Here is a 14287-nt window from a genome sequence, read left to right as displayed (position 1 = left end):
TTGGATTTGGTTTGTTCTTATTTCTCTAGTCCATTGAGGTGTGACTTTAGATTGTATATTTGTGCTCTTTCAGACTTTTTGATGTCAGCATTTAATGCTACAAAGAGTCCTCTTAGCACCATTTTTGCTGTATCCCAGAGGTTTTGATAGATTGTGTTACTATTTTCATACAGTTCAAATAAATTTTTAAATTTCCATCTTGATTTTATTGTTAATGCAATGGTAATTCAGGAGCAGGTTATTTAATTTCCATGTATGTGCATGGTTTTGAGAGTTCCTTTAAAAATTGATTTCTGATTTTATTCTACTGTGGTTTGAGAGAGTACTTGATATAATTTTGATTTTCTTAAATTTATTGAAACTTGTTTTGTGGCCTATCATATGGTCTATCTTGGAAAATGTTCCATGTGCTGCCGAATAGAATGTATATTCTGCAGTTGTTGGGTAGAATTTTCTGTAAATAGCTGTTAAGTCCATTTGTTCTAGGCTATAGTTTAAGTCCATTGTTACTTTTTGACATTTTGTTTTGATGTCCTGTCTAGTGCTGTCAGTGGAGTATGGAAATCTCCCACTATTATGGTGTTGACATGTGACTAATTTCTCAGGTCTAGTAGTAATAGTTTTATAAATTTGGGAGCTCTAGAGTTAGGTGCATATATATTTAGAATTGTGATGTTTCCTGTTGGACAAGTTCTTTCATCATTATATAATGTCCCTCTTTGTCTTTTTAAACTGCTGTCACTTTAAAGTCAGTTTTGTTTGATATAAGAATAGCTACTCCTGCTTGATTTTGGTGTTCATTTTCATGGAATATCTCTTTCCACCCCTTTACTTTAAGTTTAAGTGAGTCCTTATGTGTTAGGTGAGTCGCTTGAAGACAGCAGATACTTGGTTGGTGAATTCTTGTCCATTCTGCCAATCTGAATCTTTTAAGTGGAACATTTACGTCATTTACATTCAATGTTAGTATTGAAAGGTGAGGCACTGTTCTATTCATCATGCTAGTTGTTGACTAAACACCTTGATTTTTTTTCATTGTGTTATTGTTTTAGAGGTCCATTGAGATCTATGCTTTAAGGAGATGCTATTTTGAGGATTTGATTCAAGATTTAGAGTTTCTTTTAGCAGTTCTTGTCATGATGGCTTGGTAGTGACAAATTCTCTCAGCACTTATTTGTCTGAAAAAACTTGTATCTTTTTTTTCATTTATGAAGTGTATTTTTGCTGGTTTTGTTTAAGGAGGCTGAAGATAGGACTTGGTTGTAGATTTATTTACTGCCTTTATTTTGTGTTGGCCTCCAGCCAGGAGGTGGTGCTTTCAAGACAGCATCAGCTCCAGTAGTTTAGGAGGGATACAAGCTTGCCCCAGGGTTGTGCGGATAAGTATTCAGGTTTTTCAGGAGCTAGGTGGGGCCATGAAGCTTCCAACAGATTATGTCCTTTGTCTTCAAACATTTTTGGCTGTCTCACAGAGCCTGTAGCAGCAAGTCCTAAAAAAACTTTTATACTTGAAGTAAATAATTTCACTATCTTTCTTCTTTCAAATTAAATATTCATAATAATTAGGAAACACATATTTTCTATTTAATTTATTATGTGTTAAGCTTATAGCTACACTTTCTAGGATTTTAGTATTTTTCAGTCCTCGCTGTATGATTTAACACATGGAACCTTAGACATGATTTAAAATATTCCTTAAGACCTAAACTATTACACAGTATCTGACATCTGTTTACCTTAGTTCTTAAAGTAAACATGAAAAGCTTTATTTTAAAATTCCAGTCTACAATACAATCAAACTCCCTTTCATTCATTCATTCACACTGAATTGTCAATGGTCACATTTCTCTCCATTTGGTCATTCATGAATGAATGATATAGGCACACATAAACTCTGAAAATACAGAGATGAATACATCTCATATTTAGTATAATACTATTTCTTAGCACATTCTTCCTAAGGAAACTATGTATGATACTGATTGGCAGTGCAGAGGGAAGACAGGTTCTAAAGATTCTTAGTGTATTCTCTTAAGCTCAACCAAGTCATGGCCTTAATTTCAGCTGTTCTTCAAGTTATTGTCTGTGTACTAGAACTAATCAAAACAGTCTCTGTCACTTTGGATACAGCAATAGATCAAACAAATGCTTTCTACTTTTTCCAATAAGTAGATAACCTTAGGGGTATTTGCTTTTATCTGGCAAGGATAGTATCACATCTTTACTTTCTTCCCTAAATGGTATATGACTTTCTAGCTCTTTGCCACAATTTAGTCTACAGGGTTTTGAAAATATCCTTACTCCACAGGTTGCCACACAGATTCATTATATTCATAGCATCATGCTGATAAGATCTGGGGAATAGTGAATAGCATATAATCTTGATGCCTTATACAGACACTTGTGTGCTAATGGATAGGAGAAAAATTTTATGACAATACAGGAGTCTTCCACCTCAGTAAAGTTCCTGAGGGTTCCAGTAATTATATCTTCTCCATAGTGAAAGATAAGTTACTGCATCTTACATTTTCTGCTATTAAAAGGGGTGCAATACTTACTAGTTGCCAGATTTGAGTAGAGCTCAGAGAAATAAAATACTTTTCAGATAATCCAGGCTACTGTACAAACAGGTGTGCCACTGTGTCTAAAATACCTGTCAAAAGCAAGACACTTTATGGGACCTGTGGCAAATGCCTATTAGAGAGTCACAGTAGACGTCTCCAGGGTGTTGAAGAAAATCTGTGTTTTTTTCAGAAAATAACTATTCTTCTTTTGAGAAATAGCCCCTTGTCCCTGAATGAACACCCAATGACATGAGCTTCCCATCATGATGTTTAACGGATACTATTTGGTCCATCAAGTCTAGAGGTGGTTGTGCCCAGCAGCACTCCATTCCCAATGGAAATGACATATTCCTACAATGTGTCAGAAGGTCATAAAGGCTCAACAAAGTTACATAAGAAGAATTCTTACAATAATAATATATTAACTTCCGATGCCAATAGGTATGTGTTAAAGAAACACATACATGAAAAGGTCTCTTTGATCATGGAAATTTAATCATGGAAAGGTACCTTTGATCAGCAGACTGAGAAGGAAAAAATTAAACCAGATTTATAGATGGCTGTGGAGGATCTGTTGGCATTGACTAGGGTAAATTATTCTGGTTGTCTACTTTGACCAGAAGAGTAGAAAATCTGAATCATTTAATCTATTTATAGATAGAGGCCAATGATTTGGCTACAATGTCATGGACTAGAAAAGAAAAATATTAGATAATGTCCAGGAAGTTTGAGAAATAACTACAAGGATTGACCTCTAAATGGACCCAGAATATGAAAACACTTATGTCTCATGTGGCTGCTTAGTGAAGCCCCTTCCGTAGAGGTAGTTTTCAATAATCAAGATGGAAACCACTCATTCAATGATTTTGTAATAAAGTAACCATGATAACAGAGATGAAGATTATGTGTAGGTTTTGATAACACGGACTTGTACTCACAAAGGATGACCTGGCTTCTAACAATGTGTATGCAACAAACTTATCAGCATAGATGACCAACACTGAGCCCCATTCAACCAGAAGTAGCTGGCATAATGTAATGGTAGAATAATGCCCTGATGAGCCAGTTATATCCCCCTGTAGGAAACAATGCCTTTTGAGGCTGGGGAGCTGTTTTCTAGAGTATGGCAGGGTCCTAGCAGGAAACAGGTATTAAACTCATATAGAATAGTTGAGTAGAGTTTAATAAAGGAGATATTCATAAAAGCATGAACAGCATGAAGGGAAACAAGCAGGAACTGATGTAGAACCCAGACGTTGGCACCAATAGGGAGCCATTTCCACCCCTGGGTCTGAAGAGGCACAGGAGGGGTAACCCAAATCCAGGAGGCCAATCTGAATGGAGAGAGCTCATTGACAGCACTGACGGGAGCAGGAGCCTTAGAGAGGTGTAGCCAACCTGTTGTGACCCATCAGCAAGAGAGTCAAAGGCAGAAATCTACAGACTCATGCTCCTACCCTCCCATCTCACCAAACTGGAAGCCAGAGGACAAGAGAGCCACTTGGTGTAACCCATAAATGCCAGATCCCCAAGGGACAGAGCAGGATGAGGAGAATAAGGACTAGATTTGGAGGGGAAAATGAAAAATGCCCAGCCCATATTCTGAACAAGTGACTAGCCCATTAAAGAGTGGGACTTCAGATATATACAGCAAGACATTTAGCACTTCATTTAACAAATATGTAAGGTTGAGGCCGGGCGCAGTGGCTCAAGCCTGTAATCCCAGCACTTTGGGAGGCCGAGGTGGGCGGATCATGAGGTCAGCAGATGGAGACCATCCTGGCTAACACGGTGAAACCCTGTCTCTACTAAAAATACAAAAAAATTAGCCGGGCGTGGTGGTGGGCGCCTGTAGTCCCAGCTACTAGGGAGACTGAGGCAGGAGAATGGCGTGAACCCGGGAGGCGGAGCTTGCAGTGAGCGGAGATTGCGCCACCGCACTCCAGCCTGGGGGACAGAGTGAGACTCCGTCTCAAAAACAACAACAACAACAACAACAACAAAAACGACATATATATGTGTGTGTGTATATGTGTGTGTATATATGTGTGTGTGTGTGTGTATATATATGGTTTTCAGACTTTATATATATATACGCACATGGTTTTCAGACTTTCTTTATATATATATACGGTTTTCAGACTATCTTTAATCAGAATTTACTGCTACATGAAACAGCAGTAGCAAAGAGGAAGAAGATACACCTAAATTTCAAGGTCTATGAATTGGAAGGAGTGAGAATAGGATGTAAAAGAGGGGACAAAGCAAAGCATATCCTTAAAACAGATTTGTAAAAAATAGGCACAGAATTTAAGAAAACAGAAAAACAACCAAATTACCAAGAAATGAAAGTCAGTTTTTTATAACAAGTGTGCTTTTTTTTTTTTTTTGCATTTGACTTTTTGCTGATTACTTTAATACACTTAATTTTCTGATTATTCTAAGTCGATGTTAGACCACCACTATTCAAGATTTTATTTAAGATTTTCATTCACATTAGCAGATAGGTTTTTCATTTTCATTTTTAAGGTAAGGAAGTAGTTGAAATAATGAGGACAGGAGTTTATGGGTTTTTTTTCCTTCATTCATTGTACAAATAATTTCTTCATTCATTCTACAAATATTTTTTGAGTGCTTCCTCTGTGTCAGCACCAAGCTAGACCCTGGGAATATAATGGTTCTTGCTCTCCCAAAGCCTACAGTCTGTTGGGAGAAATAGATTTTAATGAATTAACTGCACAAATAAATGTAAAATTCCAATTCTGACACGTGCTACAAAGGAGCAATATGTGGCATGAAAAGCATGATTCACAGAGGCAGATGATCACATGAGAGAAGTCAGGGATGATGTTTCTGAAGTGATTCAGGAGATGAGACCTCAAAAATGAAGAGGCCCAAGAGGCTTCCAGCACATGAACAACATGGACACAGGGCCTGTGAGGGGTGGGAGTGTGATGGGTACTGAGGACAGACAGGAGACCAGTGTGGTGCTTACACAGAAAGCAGGGTAAAGCATAATTTCAGATACAGATGGAGAGTTAGCATCTTAGGATTTTCTATGATGAACTACAGGGAGATTTTTTTAGTTGTTAGTGTCAGCTGTGAATTCCATGGTAAAGGTTCTGTTCAGGTAGGTCCTTGTCTTCCTATTCAAATTTTCTTGGAAGAGGTCGAGGCCACTCCCTATTCAGGGTTTCTGGTCTTGGTCTTTACTTGCTTAACTGTGGTTCTATAATTAGCCACATCTTCTTGCTTTATATGAAGCAGCTCTCATGGTTCCTAAAAATCGATGCAATGTATTATATCTGAAAATGTTACGTGTAATACTCATTAACATCTACTAGTAAATAACACTTTTTTGAGAGGCCCATGAAATCCTTTGAGGTTTTTCTTGTTAAAGAATTAAACATTGCCTAAAATAATTTTATTTACTCCATAGTATAAGAATTAACTAAAGGAAAGGAAACCAACTATTTAGGTGTGGATTATGATAAAGAATAAACTCCCCTTTTTAGTTTGTACATAATAGAGGCTAATTTTTTTTAATTACTGAAAATTAACAATGGCACTGCAGCAAAGTGACCCGTATCAGTCTCAGAGGGGCAAGACTGAAGATAATAGATTGTTGATGATCTTTGATTGCAGAAGAATACCTGCCTTTCATTTATGCCCCAAACTGTTCGTGGATACTCGCTGTGTTAAGCCCAACTCAGTGTGGAATTAGAGGAGGTGGGAGGGGAAGGAGGAAGAGAAAAACATTAGCTGAGGATCACGGGGTTCTGGTCTACCCTTCTCTCAGTAACCTTCATTACTTATTCATCATTTATTATCTTTATTAAATAAAATACAGTATAGTGTAGTGTTCAAGAGCACAGGCTCTAGAATTAAACTACTTGGGTTATGTTGGTGAATAAAACCAATACAAATCTGGTTCAATTATCTTTTTTCATTATCTCACTGTTTTAGAAAAATTTTAAAACACCACTTTAAGTGAAGATGACTCATGTTTGTGCATGTGCACATGTGTGTCTTGTGTGTATAAAACAGAAAGAGAAGAGAGAAGAGAAATTATTTGTAAAAGAATTCTATTAGGGAAATTCATAGCAGATAACCAAAGATTGGTAAGAGATGGTGAAAAATTTATTCAGGCAAATTATCTTTTCACTCATATCGAGGAAATGCATGTTTCTGAAGTACCAGGAGCGAGCATTATGATCTAACATTATCTCTCATTTTCAAACATTTGCAAAGCATGTTCTTGTTGTGCTCTAGGGTTGAGTCAGGAGTTGCAGCCATTTAAAAGCCCTCTGTCAAGGAGAAAATGTGATTAGACCAACTGCTTGCACTGACACTTAAAAATTAACTGCAAATCTGTTTGGGGCAGGGAAGGCATTCCCTAAACACTTGCTGGTTGGGAATGTTGGCTTTCAAATCATTACTTTGTATCCCTTAAAGGTACATTTTAACTGTTTTAATATGTGAGGAACAGGCCTGCCAAATCGTGCTTATGGCTTTTTAACACAAGCAATTTACAAATGCAATGAAGCAGATAATAGGACACATGATACCGAACTTGAAAATCTGTGTTGATGACACCGCTGCTATAGAAACATTTTTGGAAGTAGCCCTGTATACTGTTGCATAGATAAGAAAAATGCTGTTTATCATTTCACAGGTGGCCTCTTCTACCCAATGGTGAGTTTAGGGTCATGTCCTTGAGCACAAATCAGTCCCTCTCATGATAACAATATTCCACTTAAAATCATCTACCATGTATGCACTCAACAAAATAAAAGAAACAGTAAAAAACTCACTCAATACTAAAATATCTGCTCAAGTAACAGTGAAAACTAAGTGCTTTCTTTTCAATATGAAGACTTTCAAAATAAAAAGAAGTATAGGTTTGTAATTTACTTTGTAAATATTTATATATTTGTAAGAATGCAAAAGGACATTTAATACTGATTCTGGTTATAAATACAATGAACATTTAAGAAAAGTTCCCTGGAACAATTTAAGAAGCAATAGAACTGGGATTTCTAAAAATTCTTACTTTTTAATTGTGAGATATGATTTTACTTGGCTAAAACAATGTTTCCAAGCTGTGATCTGATAGGTTTACTTTAGTTCCAAAGTAGAGTAACAGCACAATGTAATTTCCAGTTATACTCATTTCCAATTGCCAGTTTCCTCTTGCAATGAATATTGTGGTCACATCACCAAGCTCCCAAATTAGAACAACAGGATGCCTAGTGAGGTACAGACGGTTATTATAAAAAAGACAAAAGATAAGTGTTGAGAAGGCGTGGAGAAAAAGGGAATTCTTGTACACTGTTAGTAGGAATGTAAATTAGTATAGCTATTATGAACGATAGCATGGAGGTCACTCAAAAAATTAAAAATAGAATTATCATATGATCCAGCAGTCCCACATCTGGATATTTACCCAAAAGATTTGAACTCAGTATGTTGAAGAGATATCTGTACTCCCATGTCCATTGCAGCATTATTCACAATAGCCAAGATTTGGAATCAATTTAAGTATCGATCAATAGTTGAATGGATAAAGAAATTATAGTGTATGTGTGCTTGTGTGTGTGTGTATATGTGTGTGTGTGATATAAGTTGATATAAGATGAATAAGTTCTAGAGATCTGATTTACAGTATTGACTATAGTTAATAATGTATTTTATTCTTGAAATTTGCTGAGAGAATATATTTTAACTGTTCTTTCCAAACACTCACTTACAAACAAAAGTAACTATGTCAGGTGACATATATGTTAGCCTGACTGTGGAGATCTTTACACAAGATATATATATATACTAAAACACCAGGTTGTACACCTTAAATATATACTTTTTAAAATGTGTCAATCATAGCTCATAAAGCTAAAAAATTAAATTAAATTTAAAAAATATATTTATGTGTTTATTAGTAAGAGAAACTGTTCACTGCTTCTTTGTATGGGCAGAATGAAAAAGTCATCTTGGAATTATCTTTGTTCTTCAAAAGTTCACTTGAGTGACTTCTCTTAGTTATGAAAATATGCTTTCTTCCTTCCTCATGTTTATTGGGATAGAGGAAGACCAATTCGCTTTAAGAGAAGGAAGAGATAAGACGTCAAACTTTTATCCCTGAGACTTTAATTTAGAATAGATCAGATTGACCCTGAACTAGGCTTGCTGGACAAAAAGGATAAAAATACCCTCAAAGGGAACTTACCATGGAGGAAGAGACTGGGCTGGGGTCCTAGGCTTAAAAGCAGCACCTAAGAGTAAGGGCTGGTTCTGATCAAGCAAGAAGTCAGTTTGAATGCACCTATTCTGACCCTTGTCATGCTTTGGGAGCCAGTTTGTTTGAATATTGCTGAAATATTTAAAAAGCAGTAGTCTTGGATTGGGAAGCCATTACAGTAGTGGGAAGATTAAGATAAGCAACGGATTATGAAATGATACTAAATGGCACAACCAAAATGTCAGATCTCCAGAACACTACAAAGTCTCTCCACCTAGAGATTGGAAATCAGGTTGCTACCTCCTTGGTGTTTTGGGAAAGTTTAGGTCAGGAAAGAGTGTGATATGCTAGATTTCCTTAAGTAATAAATGAAAAAACAGATATGACTGTATTATTGCCCCAAAACAATGAACATATAATTTAATATCAGAAATGATGAGGTCAATTTTGACTACTTTATTATTAACTATTTTGTTTATTCTCTACCTTTTTCTATGAAGGATTAAGGCTGAATGTGAGAATTTAGCCTTATGTAATTATGTAAATTTCTTTCTTTCTCTACTTGGTATTTTCAGATCCACTGTCTCCACTCAAGTCATGATGCAATTCCTTTAATCCTTTCTACTGATCTATAAATAACCTGCATGTCAAGGCTCTTTACTACTCTGCTTTGGCTTGGTTCATTTCCCTATTAAAGAAGCAATCACAAGCCTGACTGTATTCAAGGGGAAAGGATTGCAGATCCTCCTTCTCAATGGGAAAAATGACAAATAATTTGCAGCCATGTATTAAGGATACCGTAGTCCACCCTCTACGCAGTATTTTTTCTTTTTTAAAAAAATGTGTTCCCTTCTAATGTAAATACACTTATCTTCTCTCAAAATCCCCAGAAACTTCATCCAATTACCTCATCAGGCTCGGGCTTAAGGTCTAGATCTCATCACCTAAGTCAGGTCCAAGTGTGGACAAGGCTCAGCAGAGTTAGCTACTCTCCTAAGGATGATTTCTTTATCTAGATCATTGAATTCATTAGGTACACTTCCTACACCCCTCATTACCACAGCAACAGTGATGCCAGACTTTTGACCACTACATAGCGAGGTGCCCTTCCCCGCTGCTTCCAATCACGTCTTTCTCATTTTCTTTCAAACTCACCGGCAGCCTCCACAAAACCCACTGGATTTCTGAACACCACCTGGTCTCAAAACCAATGCCTGTATTGTAGGTTTTGTTAAACCAGCATCCCACTTCCAGGTACCAAATTTTGTTCCGCTTATCTATTGTTGCACCCCAAACTTGCTGTCTTAATATAACAAATTTTTATTTTGCTCATGATTTGGTGTGTCAGGAATTTTGGGAAGGGCTTAATTCTCCCTTGGGATCTCTCATACAGTCAGGTGTTGACTGGGGCTTCAGAAAACCCAACTGGGCTGATAGTGGACACTAATTATCCTTGGGAGCCCAGCTGAGCCTGTTGGCCTGGACTCCTCCACATAGCTGCTACACAGAGCTTGAGTTTCTTACAGCATGGCGACAGAGTTCTGGTCTTGTTTGTATTAACTCTCTTGTTAACTTCTTACTTTCTCAGCTACTAGAGATAATTACCCCTGGGAAAGGTTAAAAAAAGCAAAACCAAAACAAACTTTGGATCGTAACTTCAAGCACTTCCTAAGTAAATACAATAATGAACTAAATCACCCAAAGAGTAATCAATTTAAAAAGAAAACAAATTAAAATTATTTACTTACTTATTTATTTTTGAGACAAAGTCTGGCTCTGTCACCCAGGCTGGAGTGCAGTGGTGTGATCTTAGCTCACTGCAACATCTGCCTTCCAGGCTCAAGCCATCCTCCCACCTCAACCTCCCAAGTAGCTGAGACTACAGGAGCACACCACAACATCTGTCTAATTTTTGTATTTCTTGTAGGGACAGGAATTCACCATGTTGCTCAGGCTGGTCCCAAACTCATGAGCTCAAGCTATTGGCCAGTCTTGGCCTCCTGAAGTGCTGGGGTTACAGGTATGAGCCATGGCCACCACGCCTCGACATAAAAATTTATTGAATGTTAAAATTGTGCTATTATTGTATACTTAATGACAGCAATAAGTATAGCAAAGAATAATTTGCATAATAAATATTCATTTTTTTCTAATTAGTACAATAATTGAATAGTAATCATCACCAAAGTAGGACAAAGGAGGGTTATTATCATAAAGGTTAGTTTGATCTTTCAAGATTTGATTACTTCTACCCAGACTCCACTTCATCCACTTGAACAAAGGTTCTGCTGTTCATCAATCAAATGTTAAGTATCTCTGTTGTATTGAAGTATTACCCTAGCTGGCCATATTCAACGTAAAGGGCAAATAACAGTTTCTCTCAGCAGATTTTGTAAAAACAAAACAGAAAAAAAATGTCTCTTTCATGAAAACACTTCTTTATGAAAAGATCATGGATGATAGATAAGTCTACGAAGGCACTAACACAGTTGGCAAAAGACACCAAAATACCTATAACACATCAGTGAAACTGACTTAGCATCATATTTACTCAAATGAAGGTATATATTCTTGCATGTTAAAAAATCCTTCACGCTTCTAGTAACCTCTGCCATAGTTTCCCCTCGTGCTTCTTTTAGTCCAACATTAGATATAATCAAAGAATGAAGTTTATCTTGAAACGAAGCCAGTAAGGCTATTTACAGTTCAGGGATGAAAAAATATATATCTATTTAGTGAATTTTGTGAGTCACTCATTTTAATCAGTGGCATTGGGATTAATCTGGAGACATCACTGAATTAATATACTACTCAACATAGTTTTTTATTGAGTAATATTTATCTGCCAATTTCCTTATGTGAATTAAGACATTTACAAACTGAATTTGGAGTTCTGGGAAAAAGAAAGGCAAATTTCTTATCTTGCTCCAGAGAAAATACTGGCATACACTCCTCTGTTTTGTTTACAGGAGAGTGGCAGTGGGTTTTCCCACTCTATACAAGGACACAAAGCATTTTTCTGTGGACTTACATTAGACTGGCTTTGAGATACAGAGGAGAGACTTATTTGATGAAGGAATAAGGTCTCCTAGTGAAAAGATTCTTGTCACAGGAAGAGATCTTTGTGAAGTTCCTGTGTGCAGTCAAACTTCAATAGCCCAAATTATGGGTTGCCATGGAAATAATATTGTAAATTACATTGAAAAGAAATGTATTAAAATTCAGGACAACTCAGTTATACAATGGTAGCAAACAAACTACTACCCAGAACGGTTATGCAGCATTATTGGTATAGTTAAGTATTATTTCATTTACTCCTCACAACAGCCCTGAAGGCGGGTAATGTTTCCATATTTTCCAGGTAAGAAAACTGAGGTTGAGTAAGTAACCCAAGACCTTTAAAAAAATGATGAAACTGTAGATGTACCTGATTCCAAATCTTTCACTTATGTAACAAATTTCAATTCTATGATGAAAAGTAAAAAAAAAAAAAAAAAAAAAAAAATTACATAGATAAGAAAGATGTGTCCCAAAGTGAGAGAAACCAAAATTCTAAATTTTGTGTAAGAAAATTTATTTTATTATAATATTTACTCTAGAGATTACATATTGTACTACAACTTCATTAATGGTAGGAATTTAAATCACTTTAAGACATAATGAAAGAATGTTCTGAAGATCTTAGAAGAATATATTTACTTTATGACTTATGCTCCTTTATTTTTCTCTCCCTCCCTATTTTCCTGTCTTAATTTTTTGAATTCTCCAATTCTGTGTAGCTTTTGCATGGCAATATCAAGATTATCTTTTGGAAATGACTTTCAATTGGTGTTCTCAAAGTATTTATCTTATTGGAAGAAAAAACTGAAGAGCACGGAAAAATATTTTTCATTGTTCCCCAGTTAGGGTATAACTTTCTTTCTGCTAATACATTCCATCCACATTGACTCCATGCCATTAATTACTGGTACTAGCTAATATCTGACTTTCACAACTTTCACCCCAATAATAACATATTAAAGTTTCCTAAGTCAGAATTTAAGGGACAGAACCTACGTCTCTGGGGGAAAAAAAGTTTGATCCACTCATATACAATTGTGAAACCTTTTTTTGCAGAAAATATTCATACTAGTAACATTGGTAGTTGTTTAAAAAAAATTCAAATAGGCCAGGCACGGTGGCTCATGCCTGTAATCCCAGCACTTTGGGAGGCCAAGGCGGGCAGATCATGAGGTCAGGAGATCAAGACCATCCTGGCCAACATGGTGAAACCCTGTCTCTACTAAAAAAATATATATATATATAAATGAGCTGGGCATGGTAGTGCATGCCTGTAATCCCAGCTACTCGGGAGGCTGAGACAGGAGAATCACTTGAACCAGGGAGTTGGAGGTTGCAGTGAGCCGAGATCGTGCTACTGCACTCCAGCCTGGGGACACAGCGAGACTGTGTCTCAACAAAACAAAACAAAACAAAATTCAAATAAAGAATCTCCATACTTCTCTTATTTTCACTTTCATAGTAAAATTTTTAACTTAACAATAAATAACAAGGTATCTCTTTGCTAGATGTCTCTTGGGCAAAGAGACTAGAACTTTTTGTATGTCAATGAATTATCTGGTGAAATTCTTAATAATTGTTCCTTCTTTTTAAATTGCTTATAAAAAGAAAAGTTTATGTATTAGTATTACCTAAAATGATCTAGGCCCTAGTTCTTCTTTGCAAACAGCAACATGAACATAATTGGTTGCTTATTAGAATTTCAAAAGTAACAATGATTAAAAAGGAACCATAAACTTTTCTCTTTCGTCTTTATAATTGTATTTACTTAAGTAATTTGGGCTTGCCTTTGACTCAACTGTTTTATATTCATTTTTTATTGTCTGCTACCTGATAAATCCTGGTGAGGCACATTTCCTCCAGGAAAGACAACAATCAATAATAGGAAGGCTTTTGGAAGACAATCATTAATGTTTAATATGTGACGCTGACTTAGTTATTCCATTAGCAAGTGTGAAATATTTTCTATACCTGTATTTACTCACCCACAAGTCCTAAAACAATGTAGCCAACAATACACAGTAGGAAGATCATACAGCACAGAACATCTGTACAACTCCTAAAGACAAGAAAAGAAAGAAAGAATTAAAAGAGGTCCCAAATGACTTCCTGTTTACTGCACAAAATGAAGAGAGAAAAACATAGTAATAGTGATATGCTATTTCATAATTGCATATTTATTCAATAATTTTAAAAGGTAGATCAGATGAATTTCTGCAAAGACGTTAGCAGCCATGGCGGGGTCATAGTTCCATGATTAACGAATGTCCCTCAGAACTCTTAGTATTTGTTTTCTCTTATTTATTTGTAAAATATTTTTAAAGATTAGAGTACGCCAACATCAGATAGCCATTTTTTATTTGAAATTGTAATATAAGCTATTTGATTTTATGATTTTCCTCTTCATGCCTCCTTCACACATGGT

The 14287-nt window shown here is 36.1% G+C and overlaps 1 protein-coding gene across 11 annotated transcripts in view; it reads right to left on the bottom strand.

The window, feature by feature from the left end:
* Positions 1–14287, bottom strand: part of LOC105482661 (solute carrier family 44 member 5) — a 531652-nt gene that overhangs the window by 80903 nt on the left and 436462 nt on the right. For all 11 annotated transcript variants that reach the window (XM_071091064.1, XM_024793098.2, XM_071091035.1 and 8 more), the window contains one exon: positions 13848–13921. In XM_071091064.1, coding sequence (XP_070947165.1) covers positions 13848–13896 — 49 coding nt within the window. In that variant the 5' untranslated portion in view covers positions 13897–13921. The remainder of the gene's footprint in view (positions 1–13847; positions 13922–14287) is intronic.

Source organism: Macaca nemestrina, chromosome 1 (genome assembly GCF_043159975.1).
Source record: "Macaca nemestrina isolate mMacNem1 chromosome 1, mMacNem.hap1, whole genome shotgun sequence".
NCBI classification, from domain to species: Eukaryota; Metazoa; Chordata; class Mammalia; order Primates; family Cercopithecidae; genus Macaca; species Macaca nemestrina.
The sequence above is the reverse complement of the archived record's forward strand: the minus strand, read 5'-3'. Positions and strand labels throughout refer to the sequence as shown.